Source organism: Lissotriton vulgaris, chromosome 8 (genome assembly GCF_964263255.1).
Source record: "Lissotriton vulgaris chromosome 8, aLisVul1.2, whole genome shotgun sequence".
Lineage (NCBI taxonomy): Eukaryota > Metazoa > Chordata > Amphibia > Caudata > Salamandridae > Lissotriton > Lissotriton vulgaris.
This window is the reverse complement of record NC_141696.1, coordinates 170,700,682-170,723,996: the sequence shown is the minus strand read 5'-3', so window position 1 is coordinate 170,723,996 and position 23,315 is coordinate 170,700,682. Positions and strand designations below refer to the sequence as shown.

General features: G+C 44.6%; 1 protein-coding gene across 1 annotated transcript in view; it reads left to right on the top strand.

The window, feature by feature from the left end:
* The window catches only part of NDUFC2 (NADH:ubiquinone oxidoreductase subunit C2), a 45,346-nt gene extending 25,906 nt beyond the window's left edge, over positions 1–19,440 (top strand). The window contains exons 2-3 of the mRNA XM_086933904.1: positions 6,105–6,248; positions 19,233–19,440. Coding sequence (XP_086790030.1) covers positions 6,105–6,248; positions 19,233–19,282 — 194 coding nt within the window. The 3' untranslated portion in view covers positions 19,283–19,440. The remainder of the gene's footprint in view (positions 1–6,104; positions 6,249–19,232) is intronic.
* The last annotated feature ends 3,875 nt before the right edge of the window (positions 19,441–23,315 follow it).

Sequence of the window (23,315 nt, the reverse complement as noted above, 5' to 3'; positions counted from 1 at the left end):
CTATTCACAGAAACCTGCCCGACCAACTCCGCATCCTCAGAGAACACTACACTGCGCTATACACTTCACACAGAACCATGCCAGTGGACTGGACACTTACCTAAACGACACAGCCATAGCATGGTTAGGCCCTACTCAACAAAAATTCCTTCACCATGAACTCGAACGTGATGAAATAACAAAAGCAATCATGTCAATGAAATCCGGTCGAGCCCCCGGATCATCGGATGGCCTCCCGATCGATTTTTATAACACATATGTTCGCTTACTCGCCCCCATCCTTAAACGGGTTTATTATGCAGCCCTTGAGGAAGGCAGTCTACCCAACTCCATGCACGAAGCCTTGATCACATCTTTGCTTAAACCAGGTAAACCCCCTGAACAGTGCGACTCATCCCGGCCCTTGTCGTTATTAAATACTGACATTAAAATTCTAGCGAAAGTCCTAGCTACGAGCCTCAACCTTTTGATGGAACGACTGGTCCTGCCGGACCAGGCCTGTTTCGTCCCTAACCGAGCGACGTCCCACAACTTGCGAACGCTACACGCAGTGTTGCAGGACATAAACCCCAATTGTGAAGCTGCCGCCATATTCCTCGACGCTACAAAAGCGTTCGACTCGCTAGAATGGGATTACCTACTCGAACTTTTGGAACGCATGGGGATGCCTTTCAGCTTCCTGAACTGGGTGCGACTGCTGTACTGCCGACCGAGCGCTACCGTGCTACTGAATGGGTCACGCTCTTCCCCCTTTGAAATTCACAGGGGCACTCGTCAGGGATGCCCGCTATCCCCGGTTCTTTTCGCGCTTGCCATCGAACCATTGGCAGCTAAACTCAGACAACAGCATAACTACCGGGCGCTCATATATCCGGAGAGACAGATACTCCTTTCACTATAAGCGGATGATATGACGCTCTGTCACAAAACCCCAAGATAACCTGAATCCCATACTGCGCGAAATTACAAAATTTGGTGGTGTCGCTGGTGTACAAATAAACTGGGCCAAATCTGCTATATTCCCCTTAACTGATAAAACACAGCCTTACCCCTTAGATTACCCCCTTTTTTGGTAAACGGATGAACTAAAATACATGGGCATCCGAGTTACTAGGCAACTGGACACCTTGGACCGGGCCAACTACGGCACTGCCCTGGACAAAATTACAGATAATATCACTAAATGGATACGCCTCCCGCTGTCAATGGCAGGCCGCATCTCCCTCATTAAGATGTTGGTGCTCCCAAAACTCCTATATTTATTCACTAACATCCCTTATAGCCCTGGGACACATTTTTTTTGTGCCCTAAAGTCTCGGTTATCGCGGCTGATTTGGGGCGGAAAACAGGCAAGGATCAGATTGGCAACACTGATGCTGCCATACCACCAAGGTGGGTTTGATGTCCCTAACTCCGAGCGGTACTATGACTGTGCTCAAGGTCATTTCGCCTCCTATTGGTTCCACCCTCCACCATACATGGCACACCTTGCAATGGAAGACGGATACATGAGGCCAGAAAAAGCCTCTGGGTACATCTACACGACAGTTCGAGAGAGAGAACGCGATCCCTCTACAGTAGATTGTACAGTGCTGGCGTGGAAACGCCTCGCCAACACCATGGGATCCCCGTTCCTATATTCGTCCTACATGACCCTGAAGAATGACCCCTGTCTGCGCGTAACCTGCGAAGAAATGGGGCCCAAAATGTTAATCAACCTGGCTTACCACACGTGGGGGGACCTATATCTCCAGGGCCAATTCCGCACCTCGAATCAATTCTTTGGGGACCACACCCCCACAATAATGGACACGTTCCTGTACACCCGTCTGCGCCAGAATGTTCGCGCAGTCACTCCTAGCTTCCCTGAAGAACCCGATACTCTAGTTCCACTACATGCACTCCTCCAGAACGATGCCCCGCAGCACGTAGTGTCGTTACTTTACAAACACGTACAGAACGTACCACCGCCCACTACACTACGAGCGCGCGCTGACTGGGATAGAGATCTTGCTGTCCCACTAACGGACGAGCAATGGAAGTCCAGCTGCACTCATACAAATGCCGTGATGGGCAACGCTCGGTTATGCTTGATACATTTTAAATTTCTGCATCGCCTCTATTACACCCCGGCCAAGCTACACAGATTCCGCCTGCGAGACAACGATCGCTGCTGCCACTGCGGGAGGGACGGAGCAGATTTTCTACACCTGGCATGAACTTGCCCTGCCGTTGCCGCGTACTGGAGTGAGGTCTTTGTGGGATTGTCCGAAATGTTGGGAATGGACCTTGCTCCATGCCCGCTGACAGCGTTGCTGGGTCACTCACATGTCATTGCGACCCCCACACAAAATTCTTGGCACTCAGCCTCCTTTTAGCAAAGCGCCATGTGGCGTGCAGTTGGGGCCGGGGCCGCGCCCCCAAATTTAAGGCTTGGATATCCACCCTGACCACATGGCAAGAGCAACTGCATAACTATGCGGAACTACTGTCACAAGCATCACGCCCCAAGGATATCTGGGGCCCCTTCACTGCCTACCTTCTTTGGCAGCGGGAAGAGGAGGACATAGCATCTGGTGAACCACGGGATGCACTAACAACAGACACTCAACCATCACACTAAATTACACGTGGGAAGGCCACATCACCCGCACAAGCCCAAATAGTGGGATGGATTGAACTAACAGCGAGACGCGCTTACACTCTTCCCTACCGTAGTGCTCTCACAGGTGCGAGGCCCAGACACGCCACTGACAATTACCAATCTTAGCCACTGTTACACCTGTCACATAGTTCGTATCTAGATAATGACCTACTGGCACTAGTTCCTTGATATAATGCGTGCCAATTATGTGGGAAAGGGGGAGAGTTACACATGTGTTTGAGTTCATGTTTTTTGTATCCTGTGGACAAAACTGATCTGTACGGGAAGGTGCCTTTAGCCTTAACTACTATCCGTTATTTTCTATTGGATGTCATTTATTGCTTGCACTAATGCACCGTACACTCTTTTATTCACAATAAAGGTTTTTGAAAAGTGAAAAAAAAAGGTATGCGAGGAGGCAAGTCAGAGCAGGAGGAAACCAGGAGACAGAGAAGCAGAGAAATACAAATGATTACACATAATTATCCATCACTTATTGAAGACAGAATCAAAGTAGAGAACAGGACTGGGCTATAGTGACAATGAAACATGAAACAAAAAAAACGCCCAGTGTAACGTAAACCATGTACTATGGAAATGGGACTGGAACCCAAACCCTACACCCAAAAAGGTTAACAACTCGCTTGTGCAGGGGTAACCTTGAGAGGAGGTAAGACGTTGTGCACTGTTGCAATAAAGAAACACCCACACTGTAAAACGTGCACTATGTAATGAAGGCAAGAGACGATGTGAGACACACCTTGAAAGGTCAAATAATGTGCACTGCGTACTGGGACAAAGACCCAAGTGAGACACCTCGTGAACGGGCAAAAAGCATTTTATACTGTAGCAATGGGACTGAAACCCACGCTATACACCTCATGTGGAGGTGAAAACAATGTGCACCGAACCAAGGAAAACCACCCAAAGAAAGCACCTCGTGTAGAGGTAATGACAATGTGCACTGAGCAATGGGAGTAGGACGCTTGCGAGACACCTCGAGTGGAGGTAAAGCATTGTGCACCAGTAGTGCACTGTAGCAACGGGACTGGAACCCGTGCGACACACCTCGTGTGGAGGTAAAAACGTGCACTGTGAGAGGTAAATAAACACTTGGAGCAAAACATCCTCGCGTGGAGGTAAAACGTTGTGTACTGGAATGATGGGACTATCACCCAGACTGATCACCCTACTCAGAGTAATGGCACACTAGAATATGGACGAGATGGGACTGAAAGTGTACACCCTGTGTGGGGCAGTGTGTGCAAGAAAGATACTATGGGTGTGGACCCATAATCTTTACCATAAATCTGAAATTAAATGTAGACCAAACACCTTGACAAGTGTGTAAAAAAAAAAAAAAAAAAGAAATTTAAAAAGCGCTATAATGGTAAATAATGTGCACTAAAGCGTGCGCAGGTATAGGATACCTAACTGGTTCAAAAGACACAATAGTGTAGCAAGCATAAAAGAAGAAAAACAACCAAATTACCATTCCCCTTTATAAGAGACATGTTAAGTGGACAATGGTGTGCCTGTCACCGCGAAATAGAGAGACAGGCGAGGTTATAAGAAAACAACACTTCGAAATACAGGGGTGTCCCTTGTTACTTGAGAAAGTACAGTGGGCCGGTAAACAGAAGATCCGACTGAAGAACGAAGTGCGTCATGGCTTGAAGAGAAAATAGGACTCGCTCGCCACTCGCCACACAAGCAAAAAAACCAGTGTCTTCCAATCTCCGTGTGTTGAACTTCCGGTAATCAGAGATCATAGTACGACGCTCAGGTGTAGCAGGATAACAGAGGAGCATCAAGTCCAAGTCCAGCGGAGGCTTTGAATCATGTGGAAACAATCACCGCACTCATGAAGAAAACGTTGTTGGCAGAACGGAGAAAGGTATAAGAGAATAGGCAAATCACAAGATGGCGGTACACCCTTTTACGTCTTCCTGTGTGGCTCATGGCATTAGCGTGCCCGAAAGCACGAAGGAATCCCTGAAGATGAAATGGACGTCACAGAGAAGACGGGTCTGCTGACGTAGGTCACACAAATGGAAAGACCGCACGGGAGCAAGACACTGCACTGAGGTAAGCGCGTGCAGCATTGGGCACGAGCTTGGTGATTTTTCAAAATATAGATGACGGTTGGGTAACGCTACAGACAAGAGGTCTGAGCGTTGTTCAACAATAACAGACACAACATGTCTCACCTGAATATGACAGAAGAGACTCGTGACATAGAGGCAGTCCGTCCCCAAACACGTCTTCACACTATCAGCTCGCAAACGTGCGCTCCTGTCATGGGGAACTCACCGGTCCGCTCTTGTGCAGGTCTAGATGTGTAGCACGATTTGTGTAGACATTAAGGAGCTGTTAAAACACCATGTAGACCCCTCCCTTCTTGCGCATGGAGGAGAATAACAAGATCAGGTTCCTTGAATAAATTGTAGGGGTGAAAGTGACCACAAGTTGTTCCTTGAACAAATACACAGTTCAGTTCCAGTAGTTGTGACCACTGAAGACAGAAATACACCTCTCCAGAGGGAACCACAAAAACAGATACAGCAGGAACTGTCTTGAGTTGTAGTAAAAAACAATGCAGGAACTAGCTTTTTGAGAGGCTGAAGGGACCGCATGCAGTGACTGTAGCTGCAGTTATTGAGACGCTGTAGAGACTTGAGCTGCATTTGAGACAGGAGCTGGCACTGTTACGTAGAGGGCGACCAATGTGGAGGTCCCTGGTGGGGCTGAGGTTTGCCAGTTAGTTGATGATATGCAGCTGTAGATGCAGAGGTTGCTTCTTTGACAGTAGGTTACCAGTTACTCCCAGTTGAACCTGAGAGGTAGCAGACGCAGGTTCTTGAGTCAACTCGTCGCCATAAAATTGTAGTAACGGAGTCCAAGCTGGTTGTAGTAGTTCAGGAGACTTTATTGTAGATGGTTACATGTTCTGAAGTTCATCTCAGGACTAGCCCCACCAGGAGCAGCCAGCATGCTGCTCAGCCCTACTCCAACTGTAATCTCTGACCCCCAACATTCCATATTACATCATTCTAGAAGGAACTCACTGGCAGAGCATGAACACATTGAAACAAGGATAAAACACTAGGTTTGTGCTAAGTAAACTATAGACACCAATTAAAGACTTCAAAAGGAGTTAAGACACTGATGGCAAATATTTCCAGTGTGATTTAATAGTTTTTAGTGTCTTGCCTTACAGGACCCTTATCCACTGTTCTTCCTGAATGAGACCTTTGCATAAAAGATGCTATGCACTTTTAATTGAAGCAGTCTGCTCTGGAACTGGTTGAATTGACATTCCTGAACTTGATTTCCCCAGGATAACAATTGTATCTCTTTGTGCTTACTAACTGACCCATATCTGACCTAGCTGTAACATCTGACAATGGGCCAACTGCCTGTTATGCAGTGTGTAAAGTTTTTTCTTTTTTTTTTTTAGGTGTCCATCGTCAGGCTCTGGCACTTACCATTGGGTGGTTTATTGGGTATCATCTTACTAAACGTGAAAATTACATCCATGCAAAACAAGACCGAGAGATGTTTGAGTACATAAAGTTACATCCAGAAGATTTCAAGAAAAAAGGTATGGTAAAGAGCCTTTGAGTAATTTAACCAGTTTACCTATTATCTCCTGTATGTAACTTTTATCAGCAGTCAGTCTTTGAATTTTTCTTACAGTGGTATTGTAGGTGTACGAGTGAGAATTAAAATGTCTGAGCACATATACATGAAAAGGCTCACTGTTTCGACAGCTGTTGTAAGGAATGAAGATCGGGCACCATTTTTCATGGTACTGGTGGTGAAAAATGTGTATATTTTCACTGAAAAAAACAAAGGTTAAATTAAAGTTATGGGTAGGTGAATATGTCAGTGACCACATTAACATTCTGAACTAATACAAAACACAGAAATGCATCAGTTATTTTTAGCAGAGCCCCAGCCTTCGAGATCTATTGATGTCAATCACTGGGGGCCGCAGTATGCTGGTCTGTCCATAAGATAAATTGCATCGACCCTGGGAACGGCTTCCAAGATATCAGATGCAGGGTCGGCCCAGGTCTCAGTGATGACTGCGACCTGGGGCCGCAGTATGGTATGGTATATGGTATAGTATGGTGCTGAATTATGGGGCGTTTGTGACGCTAGACCTCTTGAAGTAGTGGAAAATCAATTTCTGATGGCCTTGAACAAAACTCCCAGCAAGAACCCCCCTTTTATCCTTTGACTAGATCATGGATTAAAGAGTGGTAATGACGTAGTTGGGCTGAAACCTTTAATGTATTGGCGAAGACTATGGTTAGCCCTGCAACTTCTATTTCTCCGAGGACCCTTGGAAGAAGTAATGGGGCAGTTAGTGTCCAGTAAGGTCTCCCGGTTTAGGTTGGTCGGGAATCGGTTGAGACAGATTGGTTTTGGCAAGCTCTGGTCAACACCAACTGATTTTCCACTGGTCTCCAAACAGGCATTGAAAAGAGCCTGTTGGAAAAGTGTGGAGCAAAATACTGCAAGAACCTTTAGGGTGGGCTCCCTCACTGCCTCTTTCTTGGAGTTCAAAATTGACCTCTGCTTTGAATCATTATTGAATGAGATGCCAGAACCCTTTACTTAAAGTTCCGTTTATTTCGCCCAATTCGAGGCTTTACCACTGCATGGAAGTCTGGGAACTCGGAGTCTGACAAAACATGCCCTTTCTGCCCTGGGGTGATCGAAGTGATTGAACATGTAATTCTATTTTGCCCAGCCTATCCTGGTCCAAGGAAACAGTGGGTTTTGCCACTCTGTCGTAATTTGGGTCTGAGGAATTACAGCATCACCCTTCGAATACTCCGAAGTAATACAAGTCAGTTCATTGTCTCTGCATTAATCTGATGTCTATGTGGAGGTTAAGACAGAAAAAGGTGTTCCCCTAATGCTGCTGTGTACTTAATGTTTTAACACAATTTATACTGGTTTTACTGTAATCTATTTAGTCGGATCTTCTTTCTCTTTTATATGCTCTCTATTTTTAATTGTTTTTATATATTGTGTATTTAGGTGTTTATTTTGCTCTTTTAGGCCGAAATAAAGATATTGACTGACTGATTTAGCAGAGCTAACTAGAACTTGCACCCCCGCCGGGCATACGTTTTATGACATCTCAAATGACATCACTGATCTCGCTGAAAACATCATCCAATGAGTGTGCTAGTTTGTTTTAGTTTACATAGTGGCAGGTACCTACCAAATTACTTTTTTCTATCTAATTTTGTACGTCCTCTGTCTCGGTACTGGGTGTAAGTGTTTACAAATCGGATGTGTGATCACACATGCGTGGGAGTATTGAGCAATTTATAAACCTTTCTACTTAAGAGTAACTCTCTTTGTAGATGACAGTTGACGAGTTCTGTCCAGTATGTTCCACACAGGTTTTTTTTGCTCTGCTGAAAAAGTTTCCGACAGGGCAAATATTCTAAGTAGTAGATACTAAGTATTGTAAGCAGCCTTGAGATATTAGACAGCATTGTCTCAGCATAGCAATTTCTACATAAGATAGAAAACTGTGTGCAGCGGGTACTAATGTATGTACTTGTTTATCTTTAGAAGGTGGTGTTTCTGTAAAGTTTAATCACTATATGATGGCTGCAGGTAATATTTTCTTTAGCACCTTCAGACCTTCGTTTTTTTTAAGCAAATTGTGTCTCTTTGGACACGTTTTGCATAGAGAGTATACTGTTCTTAGTAATACTCTTTGGTATATACCCATGAGCGTTTCACTGTGTTTCTATGTGTTATAGAATTTACACTGTTTACAGTACCCGCTTTTCTACTGTTATCAACTTCATTTCTCAATGTAGGTTCAGTGACTGAGAGATTTGATACAGATAAAGCCTGTCCTTAGTAGGTTATTAATTTTGGAAAAGGCTCTGAGACTCTTGAGGGACTTGGCTTTCTCTGAACACTTGTGTACAGATTGAACACCGTGTGCACTAGGGGTTTCTCATATATCTGTGCCTGTTTGTTAACCTCTTAAGCGCTGCGCCCGTCCAGCGGCCGACGGCACCACTACCTCGGGAGTGCTGCCGTCGGCCGTTGGACGTTCCAACTGCACCTGCGCAATGGAACGTCCAGCACTGGAGCTGGACGTTCCATAGCAGCTAAGGTGTTAATGTGAACTAGGCTACTCGTGAAGTGTATGGTATAGGGTTAATGTTTCACATTATCCATGCTTTCTACACCCAAAGGAGTTGTATATGGGATGGCATTAATGATGCTTCATATAATTCTGAGCTATTTTGTACTGCCTTTCAGCCCTCTAATGCCTTACTAGTTCTATAGCGCAATGTGTGCAAAAGAATCTTGGATAATGTCATCAGTGATGCCATAAATTATGTCATAGAGCATGTCATGAGTGATGTAATAGGTGAAGTCAAAACCGGGTAGCAAGTTATAGTTAGCTCTGCTAACTGGAACTGGTGAATTGCTGTGTTTTTTTAAATTTTCAGTGACCTATATACCCAACTATGACGTTAGTTTAACCTTAGCTTTTTTCAATGAATTTTTTACTTTTTTTTTATTAAATAAAAAAAGATCTGTTTATCACACTTAACTATAACGTTACTTTAGTCTTTGTTTCAGTGAATTTTTAGGGTATTCTTAACATAGTGGTATTTTATTACCATACATAAAGCCAACCCATGGCTGCGGACAACAATGGTCCTTGCAATTGCCGCCCTAAGTGCGCTGGGGATGCCCAGACGTGGGTCCCAGGCACTCCACACCACTTGGAGTCAAGCTAGCCGGGCTGATGAGAGGTGTTACCTCGAAACCGGTCCGGTCCTCGGATGCTTGATTCCGTTCTGGGAAGGACATGGCTTTTGTAGTTCGGACTGGACTGTTCCCATGGGGCAACAGGGTCCGAGCTGATTTGCATATCGCCATTGTCTAACCCAGGGTGGTGTGGAGTGCAAAAAAACGATGGATTTGGGCCCAGATCTTTTGACTGGGGGAATGTGACATTGATCCACATTCGGTCCATCACTTGTTGTTTTTGCAATTGCCGCCCTAAGTGCGCTGGGGATGCCCAGACGTGGGTCCCAGGCACTCCACACGGAGTCAAGCTAGCCGGGCTGATGAGAGGTGTTACCTCGAAACCGGTCCGGTCCTCGGATGCTTGATTCCGTTCTGGGAAGGACATGGCTTTTGTAGTTCGGACTGGACTGTTCCCATGGGGCAACAGGGTCAGAGCTGATTTGCATATCGCCATTGTCTAACCCAGGGTGGTGTGGAGTGCAAAAAAACGATGGATTTGGGCCCAGATCTTTTGACTGGGGGAATGTGTGACATTGATCCACATTCGGTCCATCACTTGTTGTTTTTGCCAAATGCTATGCAGGCATCCAATCCCACGCCTTTGCAGAACGCAGCATAAGGTTGGCCTTTGGGCCCAGGGAACCCCATCCAGGGCAAAATTCGAGAAAAAGGGCAGAGGGGCCACACAGTCCCCCTCCCTGACCCTTATTAGGCCCAAAAAATACAATTCTCTGGGGAAATGACATTAAAAAGGGTGCGGGCGGGGCCTGCGTGCTCCCTTCCCATCCCCCAGGGCAGCCTTATGTATTTTAGAGGGAAGGGAGGTCATGTGGCCCCATCCCCGAGTCTTAATAAACCCTGGGACATCCCCCCCCGCCCCAAGCCTTAAAAAGGCCTCAGGGAACCCATCCCCCAGGGCATACTGTTTGTTTCTGTGTGTGTTTTTTTTTTTTAAGTAGAGGGGTGCTGTGCGGCCCCCTCTCCGAGCCTCATTAGGCTTTGGGGACCCCATACCCAGGACCATATGACGAAGGCAAGTGCTGAAACGCGTCTGGTTTGGATTAATTTTGCGCAAAATAAACCTTACTTAGGTTTAAACCTCTGCTGTGAGTGCTGATTTGTTGCTAACCTGTTGCCGGTAGCAGACTTGCGGAGTATATATATATATATATATATATATATATATATATATATATATATATATATATATATATATATATATATATATGTATATGTATATATATATATATATATATATATATATATATATATATATATATATATATATATATATTTCTATTTTAAAGGGAAGGCTGTATTTAAATGTGATGTATGTAAATAATATATATTTTATTTTGATATACGTAAACAAATATATATATATATATCCAACGTAAAAGTTATCCCAACTTTCAAGGAGCCAGCAATCAGGTAGGTATAAAATACGTTTTAATTTGCAGGTTTTGACAGCGCAGGAAGGAATCAGCAAAGTTCTGTTTGAATCTGAAAGCCTGACGCGTTTCACGCTCTCACGAGCGTTTCCTCAGAGGCTTGTGCAACACTTGAAAGGAGCCACAGAGTTTTTCAATTTATGGACATTTGGGGAGCAGCGCTGAATGCGTGATGAGATGACTACAAGCACCACCATGCTGTGCGAGAGACAACGCCGACTGGGGCAGGCACTAATGATTGAAAAACTCTGTGGCTCCTTTCAAGTGTTGCACAAGCCTCTGAGGAAACGCTCGTGAGAGCGTGAAACGCGTCAGGCTTTCAGATTCAAACAGAACTTTGCTGATTCCTTCCTGCGCTGTCAAAACCTGCAAATTAAAACGTATTTTATACCTACCTGATTGCTGGCTCCTTGAAAGTTGGGATAACCTTTACGTTGGATGTATTTACCGGCTGGTCCCAGTCGGTGAGGAGCCCTACCACATGGCAGTGGTCCAGGCTGCAGCTATAAAGCTAACAGCGTGAAACTGGAAGGAAGGTCGTTTTGCAGGTGAAATAACACGGCGCAGGTTAGAGATGAACAAGTTGCTGGCTCACTGGAGTTTTAATGTTTTGATTTATGGACATTTGGGGAGCAGCGCTGAATGCGTGATGAGATGACTACAAGCAACACCATGCTGTGCGAGAGACAACGCCCACTGGGGCAGGCACTAATGATTGAAAAACTCTGTGGCTCCTTTCAAGTGTTGCACAAGCCTCTGAGGAAACGCTCGTGAGAGCGTGAAACGCGTCAGGCTTTCAGATTCAAACAGAACTTTGCTGATTCCTTCCTGCGCTGTCAAAACCTGCAAATTAAAACGTATTTTATACCTACCTGATTGCTGGCTCCTTGAAAGTTGGGATAACTTTTACGTTGGATGTATTTACCGGCTGGTCCCAGTCGGTGAGGAGCCCTACCACATGGCAGTGGTCCAGGCTGCAGCTATAAAGCTAACAGCGTGAAACTGGAAGGAAGGTCGTTTTGCAGGTGAAATAACACGGCGCAGGTTAGAGATGAACAAGTTGCTGGCTCACTGGAGTTTTAATGTTTTGATTTATGGACATTTGGGGAGCAGCGCTGAATGCGTGATGAGATGACTACAAGCACCACCATGCTGTGCGAGAGACAACGCCCACTGGGGCAGGCACTAATGATTGAAAAACTCTGTGGCTCCTTTCAAGTGTTGCACAAGCCTCTGAGGAAATGCTCGTGAGAGCGTGAAACGCGTCAGGCTTTCAGATTCAAACAGAACTTTGCTGATTCCTTCCTGCGCTGTCAAAACCTGCAAATTAAAACGTATTTTATACCTACCTGATTGCTGGCTCCTTGAAAGTTGGGATAACTTTTACGTTGGATGTATTTACCGGCTGGTCCCAGTCGGTGAGGAGCCCTACCACATGGCAGTGGTCCAGGCTGCAGCTATAAAGCTAACAGCGTGAAACTGGAAGGAAGGTCGTTTTGCAGGTGAAATAACACGGCGCAGGTTAGAGATGAACAAGTTGCTGGCTCACTGGAGTTTTAATGTTTTGATTTATGGACATTTGGGGAGCAGCGCTGAATGTGTGATGAGATGACTACAAGCACCACCATGCTGTGCGAGAGACAACGCCCACTGGGGCAGGCACTAATGATTGAAAAACTCTGTGGCTCCTTTCAAGTGTTGCACAAGCCTCTGAGGAAATGCTCGTGAGAGCGTGAAACGCGTCAGGCTTTCAGATTCAAACAGAACTTTGCTGATTCCTTCCTGCGCTGTCAAAACCTGCAAATTAAAACGTATTTTATACCTACCTGATTGCTGGCTCCTTGAAAGTTGGGATAACTTTTACGTTGGATATATATATATATATATATATATATATATATATATATATATATATATATATATATATATATATATATATATATATATATATATATATATATATATATATATATATATATATATATATATATATATATATATATATATATATATATAAATATAATAAAGGGGCAGTTTTTCTATTTTAAAGGGAAGGCTGGCCACCCCCTCCTCATCCAATAAAGGCCCTGGGGACAGGTTATTATTATAGGGAAGAAGGGGACCCTACACGCTGTTCTGTTTGCTATTCGTAGGGAATACGTGAACAAGTAGAAAAGAAGGCTAAATAGCAAACTCGTTATTACTCTACTGCCCTGATTTCTCTACTCACAACATCAAGCGACCTTCAATAATTGTTGATTAACACAAAGATGATGTATCAAAATTTGGAGACCATTTAATTTATATTTTTTCTTTTTTTCTCCTTCTGTATTTCTTATCGTTTTTCACTGTTTTGTTTACGTATATCAAAATATATATTATTTACATACATCACATTTAAATACATACATTACATATATTTACATAACAACGTAATCACAAGAAAAAGAAAAGTGTAATGCAATATATTCGGTGATGGAACATGTGAAGAAGGCAATGCGGTGGCATTGAACTACGCGCGTTTTGGCCTGTGGCCTTCGTTGGGTAACCGTCATTCGCAGGGTAGAGACATGACAATGTGCAAAACGGGACAGACGTGATTTTTTGTGGAAGTCCACTCTAATGTTCTCAATAATTTATTCTTTTCACTGACACAGTTTCAGATGTGTTAGCAAAGGTCTGGTACTGATCCTAGTTGTTTGTGTACTCAATATACTTTATTATATATAGACCATCAGGAGAAGAGGCCGGAGATATTTTCTATTTTCGCTACTGTATTTCAACCTGTCAGAATATCTCGATGACAAATGCAGAGGATTTGTTCCTTTAGTTAATTATTATTATTATTATTATTGGGACATTTATAAAGCGCTGCGATTACGCACACCGGCGTGTCCACGCGCTGATAGTGGGAGAGGCAGAAAACAGGGAACACAAAAAACTGCGCGGGCAATTATTTAGTATACAAAAATGTTTTTAGTTTAGCACGGAAGCTAGCCTCCACTGGATCCAGGCGCAAGTCCACTGGCAGTTTATTCCAGTTAGCAGCCGCTAGGCATCTGAAAGACCTGCCTCCCATGCGGGCCTTCTTAATTCTTGGAATATTCAGTAGGCCGCCCCCCGTAGATCTCAGCGCACGTGTAGGTTTGTACACTTCGATCAGTTTGGTCAGAATTTGGGTATTGACCACCTTTTCTGCCACTTTTGACAGAAAAGGCAGGAGGGAGATGGGCCTCAGATTTTCTAATACCTCGAAGCTTAAGTGGGGTTTCTTCCGGAGCGGGAGCACCACCGCCTGTTTCCACCCCTCCGGCAGCTTCCCCGAACCGAAGGAGACATCGAGGATGTGCCTTATATAAGGCTCCAGGACTTCCAGGCTGTCTGCCAAGCGTTTTGGCGACACCGGATCCCACGGGGACCCTGATGTGACAGAGCGGCACACCGCAATTAATTCCTCAGGAGGAGGGGTGCGGAAGTGTGTAATATGCCCTACCGTCTCTGCGTCTCCATAGCTACCTCCAGGTCAGACCCTGTCGACCGAATAGGGAAGGTCGAGTAGATCTTCTCTACTTTGGCGGCGAAATATTCGGCAATCCGGTCACATGACTCCGTAGAGCAGTTATCCGGCTCTGTAGATGCCTTTGCCGCAGTCAGGGATTTGTAGATGCCGAAAAGCTCCTTGGCGGAATTTTCCGCCCCCTGAATTTGTCCAGCATAGTAGGCTGCCTTAGACTTTTTTATCAGCCTATGATGAAGGCGCCTCTTTTCCAGAAATAAGTCCCTGGCCTTGTTGTCATAGGACACCCTCCAGGCTTTTTCTGCCTGCCTACAGTCCGCCTTCGTAAGTCTCAGCTCAGCACTAAACCATGGAGCTGAGCGATCTTTCCGAGCACAAGCGGTTGTACGACATAGCGGGGCTGTCTGGTCAAGCGCTTCCGTAATGCGCTGATTCAGATTGGAGACTGCTGAATCTATGTCCTCGCCCCCTGGTTGTCCATCCCTAGATAAGGCTTGATTAAAATCCTCCACCGAGAATTTAGCCCATTTCCTCCTAAGATAATTAGGAGGTGCCTGACTAGCTTTATTGGTTTTTATGTTCTGTATGGAGAATGCCACCAAAAAATGGTCGGTCCAGGGGATGGGCTCGACACCGGACACCTCCACACCTCCCCAACTAGCATAGACCGGGTCCAGATGTCCCTGCCGATGCGTGGGGGCCACTAGCTTTAATTCCAGTTGTAGAGCAAGCATATCCCGACAGAAGTCCTTGACCCCTGTCTCCTCTGGGCAGTTAAGATGCAAGTTAAGGTCTCCTAATAGGAGAAACTTGTCCCTGCGCAGGGTCGCCTCCATGAGGCTTTCTAACAGGCTCTCTCTAAACTTAGTGCAGGCTCCAGGCGGCCGATATACCAGACAGCCATTGATCGTTGAGCCCCCATTGATTTTAATCGAGAAGAGGCCCGCCTCACTCTCCACGATCGGCGTGCGCTCTAAGCAGCAGCCCAAACTGTTTCTAAAAATAATCGCAATCCCCCCTCCCACCCCCTCTGGCCTATCCAGCCTGACCCAGGAGTAATTCTCCGGCGTGGCCTCGATGATGTCAGAGTCCGAGAACTGGTCTAACCACGTTTCTGTAAGAAACAGTAGGTCAATGTGTTTATCCGTGATCAGCTCAAACACATCAAGCCTATGCTTGCGTAGGGACCTGACATTCAGGAGACCACATGACAATGCCTGCTCCGTGGTATCCCGCGGCATAATAGTCATGCGGAAACCACAGTGAGGACATTCCCTATCACTGCTCCCCATACCGTGCAAACAGATGGGGGCAGTGCGGGGACGGAGACCAAGGAGTTGTTCCTTGGACCAGTAGATCTTACAGCCAGGGGTTATCGCCCTAGCCCGCAGTCGGCCGCGGACGGGCGCAGACGGGCTCGACTTTGGCGACACTTCGGCGCGCCTTCGACGCGCCCGCTGCGCTCCCTTAAGCATTCTTATTTCGCATTTCACGCCAGGGACATCCGCCTAATTGGTAGTTGCTGGTATATTGGTTTCTGGTCATCTTTAATTGTCATCTGCCGGTTGATTTATCTTAAAGAAGACGCAGCTTTACGTATAGCGGGGGTTCTGTACTGGCATCTGCTTCTCCTCACAAAAGTTTCCCAAGGATGGTCTATATATAATAAAGTCTGTCCCGTTTTGCACATTGTCATGTCTCTACCCTGCGAATGACGGTTACCTAACGAAGGCCACAGGCCGAAACGCGCGTAGTTCAATTCCAACGCATTGCCTTCTTCACATGGCGCCACAGAATCACTCAGCGCCACAGCACCCCTCAACGCCACAGCACCCTTCAACGCCACAGCACCCCTCAACACCACTGCATCCCTCAATGTCACAGCAATACTCAGCACCACTCAACGCAACAGCACCACTGAATGCCACAGCATCACTCAGCACCACTGAATGCCACAGCATCACTCAGAACCACTGAATGCCACAGCATCACTCAGAACCATGAATGCCACAGCATCACTCAGCACCACTGAATGCCACAGCATCACTCAGCACCACTGAAGGCCACAGCATCACTCTGCACCACTGAAGGCCACAGCATCGCTCTGCACCACTGAAGGCCACAGCATCGCTCTGCACCACTGAAGGCCACAGCATCGCTCTGCACAACTGAAGGCCACAGCATCGCTCATCACCACTGAAGGCCACAGCATCACTCAGCACCACTGAAGGCCACAGCATCGCTCATCACCACTGAAGGCCACAGCATCACTCTGTGCAACCATTCAACAACGCCTTGTTCTAATATGTTCTCTCGATGTTTCAAGCTTTATTACAAATGTCACAAAAAGATGTTAATATTTCACTTCTGTTCTTGGATTTTCATCACAATAAAATACACTGAACATAATTTTCACAAAAGTTATTTACAAAAGTTTAAGCTATTGCCATTGATTGCAAATATTGGTAAAGCAAAATATTTTTTCACTATTGAGCTGTTTTCAGCATATCATCAAATTTCCCTGAGTAAAGAGGCTCAAGAACTGACCATCTTTGCTAGGCTTTAGGGTACCTAGAAGCATTTACAGCTCCATTTTTGACTGACATTGGGAGACCATTTGTTTCCCCAGAAAACAATGGGCATATTGTTTGGTGATTTAGGCAAGTGTAGGCTTTCCAAGATTAATTTTCACACAAGATGAGAAGAACATGTATGGGGGCTTTGCAACGTTTTTCGTATCTTGTATGACGGGCATTTCTGTAAGACTGGAAAAAACAAGTGGATTACCTAGGGCACACTATTTCTGTGGCGGGTATTAAACCAACATCTTGCAACCTAAAAGCATTACAGTTAGCACCTCCTCCCATAGAGATTGAGCTTTGCTGTGCTCGTTTCCAGGCCTGTGTGGGTACTATGCTAGATTTGTCCCAGAGTATGCTTTGACTGTATAACCTTTGAGATCTTTACTTTAAAAAGGTCACAAATTTGAATAGAACTCACAGGTGAGCAAAGCATTTGAAGATATCTAAAAACTAGTTGTCAATGCTCCAGTTTTGAGCCATGTGTTCGTGAAGCAAAGACTTTTATAAGGAATAGATACCAGTCTGAAAGTTATTAGAGTTGTCTTTTGGCAACTTATCTCTGACAAGGAAGTCACGGTTGCTGTAGCTTCTAGAACACTGTAAAGCTGAGGTTCATTATAGTACTATTGAGAATGAAGCTTTGGCTTGTGTGTGGGAAGTACATACATTTAAAACCTACATTGGGGAAACTACTGTTGGTTTATACACTGATCATAAACCTCTCATATCTTTTGGCTGACAATAGTTTCGGCTAAACAACATGGATGGTAACCTTGTTATTCAAGCTACAAGAGTGCGACATGTGTTAAATACATACAAGGTGAAATTAATTTATGTGTAGATTGCCTGTCACACTTGCCTTTGCCCGGTAAAGAACAGCATGATAATGAGTGTGCAGTAGTGGCAAAGAATGCTATTTCAGAATGCAAATAATCTATTGCAGAGAATGATTGTCTGCAACTACACGTGATGTAGTCTTGCAGCAGGTTTTTTAATTAATCAGATTGCTGGCAATACTGTAAAAGTCTAGGTAATTTGAATAGTTTTAGTCAAGTGTCTTTGGAGTTAATGTGCGAAAATCAAATGTAATTGTTCATACCACTGTTGACGTTGCATGAGCAAATTAGTAAATTGGCTCATGAAGGTCATTTAGATTTTTCAGCCACTAGCAAAAAAAAGACAGATTTACCATTGGCCTTGCATGGATAAACAAATTACTAGTTTCATTAATTGGTATCCACAATGTGTTGTCTCTGAAAAACTTGGGAAGACAGTTGTACAACCACTTTATTCTGTACCGTTACCATATTGGCCCTTGTGTTCGAGAAGGCAAGCTCAACAATTTTCGAATTGCATGGATTAGTGATGGCGCAGTGGTTTAGAACGGTTACAGCGATGGTGTGCTTTAATCTACGGTTCACGTGTGAGAGACCTGGCGAAGGCCCACTCTTTCTTCTTCCTTTAGAGGCCATTAATTTAGGTAATATTGGCAGCTGTTGGAAATGGCACAAGTGAACTTTGACATGGTACATAAAAACTAACAGTTGGTGTTATTATTGCAACATGCTGATCATGTGAAGATCTAAACTATGCTATCAAACCCCCTTATTTAGCACTACAAACAGAACTTTGTTGCTTTGTATTCAGCAGATGCACTCATTTGAAGCAACTTGTCATAGAAAACCTGTTTTTCCTTCATTTGAAAGAAAATTAGGCCTTGGGAAAGCCTGTACCTCGAAATTTAATGTGAAGATGGCCATTTCTGTGCTTTTTTCCCATCTTGCTTACTGTGCTGCACTTCAGTATCACCACAAGCTTGGGGAATAGACAACGGAGCACAGTCCTAGAAGGCACACACAGAAGCACTTTACAATAATACTTCCAGGTACAAATAGCCTTTGTGCATTAGTAAGATACGCATATGTTTACATGTTAAACACACATTTTTGACTTTGCCAATGCTTGTTTGGATGTGCATTGCCCCTTTCCTTGTTCAGCAAAATGATTTATTTATTTATGTGCTAAAATCCATATCTCTAATTTTTCCTTCCCCTCGTCTCTTCATCTGTTTGGATTGTTTACACTAATACCTTAAGAAGAAATCTGTAGTGGGTCTGGTTAGGTGCTAATTTCCCATTAATGTGACCATTGACTTATGGAATAAGCACTTGGTTTGATTCTAGGGTCCATGAAATTTGCTGATGTTTTATTGTGTTTTTCTTTTGTAGAAAGAAGAACTATGGCTGAGGTGTTGGAGGATTTCCATCCCGTTCGTTGAGGAGTTTCCGCCCACCACTCAAGTCCTGCCGAACCCTTTTATGATTACAATTGTCGCTGATTACAGGCCCTATTTTGAAAGTCGTATTTAATAAGTTGATTACGCCTGTCCATATGGAACCAGCTGTTTTCGTGGCATTAAAATGACTGTTGACCACATGGTCTTTCTCTGGTGTATGTGTTCAAGCTAAACCCAGATCAGATGAGAGAGCCTATGTTTTCTTTGAACCGGTAATTAAACCTTTAAACGTGTTGAGATCTGCTTTGAACATTGAAGAGCAGTGACAGAGCTTTCACCAAAGTGCCCTTCAAATTGGCGGCATGATTTCACTTGGAAAGTTACGTCACTAGAGGAAAAGAAGTAAAAGAGAAACGGATTATAATGCAGGTCAATGACCAGGGAAAGTAACAATTTGTTTTTTCAATGGGTGGAAAAGTAACCATCTTTAGAGTAACTTGCAGAATGAACTAGAGAGTTCTACAATTAAAACTAAACTATGTTGATTTATGTGGGTCGCCGAGTGCCCATTGTAGGTCCAGGAGGTCTGGGCCGATGCCATATGTTCAGGACATCCTCATTATTTCTATTTACATGCAATTTATCTGAATGGAACTACTTTACAGAGTGATTATCCTGACAATCTGGCATCGATTTGGCCTGCCTGCACCTACGTCGGACACTCTGGTAATAACCATAGCGACACAGTATTTTAATTTAATCACCCATGTAAGGCAGAGAACTATGAGCACCTCTTAAATAAATGCTGGAATTGCAAGTGCATGCTGTAGACTTTCTCCTGCTGGGTGACGTGAGTGAGGTCGGCAAAGATTCAGTCCTTGGAAAGAGGGAAGTGGATGAAGTTTAGGGAACCAAAAGGTCATAACAAAGACCTTTGAATGATCAATTTGAACGTTGCGGTGTTAAGAACCAGGTTGAGACTTATCTTGAGCTCTCAACATGAGCCCCACTGCATTGTAGTGGGTATTTCAAGAGGGATTCAAGGCGCCTTCATTAATTAATCTGTTGCTTTAATAATAGTGAACACATGAAGATGATGGACGGAGCGCTGATACTTTTCAGACACTCACCCCCAGTCACAGATTTGGGTTGAATCCTTCATCATTCTTTAGCTCACTTCGCCACCTCAGTTCAGACCCAGCTATATGCAAATCAGTATTGACCCGGTGCATCATGGGACCAGTCCAGCCGAACTGCCAAGCCAGGTGTTCCCTGAACCGGAAACAAGCATCCTGGGACCTGTTTCTGGGTAACACCCTTCATTAGCCAGGCTAGCTTGAATCCAGTGGCAAAGTGAGCAAGGGATCCATGTCTCGGCATACCCTGCTAACTTGGGGCGAATTAAGTAAACACAAGGAGATGATGGACGAAGCGCTGATACTTTTCAGACACTCAACCCCAGTCACAGATTTGGGTTGAATCCATCATTAATAGTAACACAAACTGCTCGTGGGCTAGGTATGGGCATTGGTTTTACTTAATTTGTAACGTATTTTCCTCAAAGCTTCAAGCAAACTATGCACAGTTAGAAAACCAGTACAAGTTATATCCATTCTTTCAGTGACGCACGTCCTAGAGCAGCAGTTACAGGACAAATGTAGCAGAAAAGAAATGCAGTATTATGAAAGTGGAGCACACTTCATGGTGCTTGTACTGTGGGTTTCTGCTCCCTCTGTTGAATGTAGGGTCTCAAAGAAGACATACAATTGTTGGTGCAGCGTTGGGTATGCAGTGCACCGTGCTCTTAAATGCACGCATCTAAACTATGTGCTGTGCGGCACTCAAAATTAACCCACTGGGGCACAGACCACGACCTGTGGTCTGCACCCTCCTTACACTGATTCAACACACACTAGGGATGAGCAAATTCATTTGCCTCATGTTGGAAAGCGAATGGGACACTGTGATTGGATGGAGGAGGCTACATTAAAAACAATATATCGATAGATAGGTGGATATATCCATCCCGAGTGGGGTCTCTGTTTATAGCCTTGTTAATCTATATGCTTGGCCATTTGATTTTGTGTCTAACTTTTAAATATCCAGGTAAAAGGTTAGACAACATGGCACACTTGGAGTGGCTTATACAATTGTAATATTTTATAGCCCGCCTTTATAGATAACCAAGAAAGTGGGAGGAAACACATATTGGTGAGGTCCGATGAGGGTTGGGAAAAGGCTGTACATTCATTTTGAAAACAGTAGCTGGGAAACAAAATTGTAGACAAGGGAGCTCCGCAGCATAGTACTGAATAGCATAGTGCTTTCATAACGTGCTATGTTATTACTGCAGCCATGTGCTTTACTATGGTTTAACCTCAGACATTAGCTTGAAAGTATGACATCTCCTCTCCCATTCCTCCACCCCACCCCTGCCGGGTTGGTTCAAAAGGAAATGGCAGAGTCCAGTTGAAGGTGTGGTCAACTGGACGTAGTTTGATTTAATGCAAATAGAGGATTGCAAAGGAATTCGCCATTTATAAAACATTTTATACGTATTGCAGGACGCAAGACGTGCTACACAAAGATTTTTTGAAAAGCAAACCTATCGTAGTCTACAGTGTGTATACACTGAACAGGAACCGGTCTCACCAGTTCCTATACTGGCATTATGAGTCTGTTTCTCCATAAGGACAGACTCATAATGCCAGTAATTTACTTCCCTCCCCAGGGGCAAGCACGTGACGCTGACCAAGGTATCGGGCAAAGCACTTCAATCGCTGCACTATGGCACCTAATGGAATATGGCAGAATAATGTGGACTGACTAACAGTCACCATGAAACCGCATAACGCACAATTCCTGCCAACTATCGGTGTACAAGGGTCTCTGCTTTAATAAATAGGTTTTAGTAGACTCCTTTGGGCTCTGGTGCAACTGCTCCCGCTGCATGCCCCTAACCCCCTTTCCCTTGCACAATTTGCTCCTCACTCATTCTAACTCACTCGCATTCCTGTACTCACGCCCTCACTTTCACTTATTCATACTCACTGACTTTCACTTAACTCTTGTTGATGCTTTAAAATGCACTAAATTTACACACAGTCTCACTCAATTGTATTCTTGATCACTCACAAACATACAATGACTCACCCATGCACAGAGAAAACTACAGTAGATTGTCTAGTGCTGGACATGGGAACCAGCAAGGTATGATTGCCAGCGTGGACCCAGACAGAGCAGCAAGGCTAGTATAACAAAATGGAAGGCCCACCTCAATCCTTCTCCCAGCTTCTTGATAGTACTGAAGCACTATCAGAAGCTGGGGCAGTGCTTGTTAGTACTGAAGCACTGTCAGAAGCTGGGACCTGTTGCTCTGTGAGGCTCCTCACTAGGCGTGCAACTCCCGTAGGCCTCAAAGGGCTTTAGTCCTCCCCCCTCCTCCCTTGTGTGTGTCAGCCCGGGCTGAGACAGCTTCTCGGACACACACACAGACACTTCTTGAGCTGCTGTGGGCTGGCTGGGCTGGCTTCTTATCGCAGCCTCACCGAGTATTTCACAGGTCTTTAAAAGACCATTTACTTGATAATAAGACTTTGTTGTTTTTTCACCCATTCCTAGAGACCCTGCATCTCCACTCTGCGTATTCCTTAAAGTTGCAAATTCCTTTTGCTGCCCCGGTGTGCGAATGCATTTCCTGAAAAGTAACCTTAGGCTATGTTTTTTTTGCAGTTTTATGTAGCTCGAACTCCACCGGAAGGTATTGAGGCACTTTCCATGAGCACCAGTTGCATTATACAAGGGCACATTCATTTTTGAAGGCACAGGGAGATAAAGTGATTTGCCCAGGATCACAAGATGTTGAGTTGGCGCTGGGACTTTACATTTGTTCACCAACTCAAAGCCAGCAGCTCTGGCAGGTATGACACATCCTTGCCAATTTCAAGTCATAGCAATATTTCAAGGCATATCAATAGTCTGAAAGTTTGTTGCAGGGCCCACAGATTATTCTCTCCATCCTTCATGGATGCCATAATACAAATTATATCCGAGACCCCACTCTCTTCCATGGATA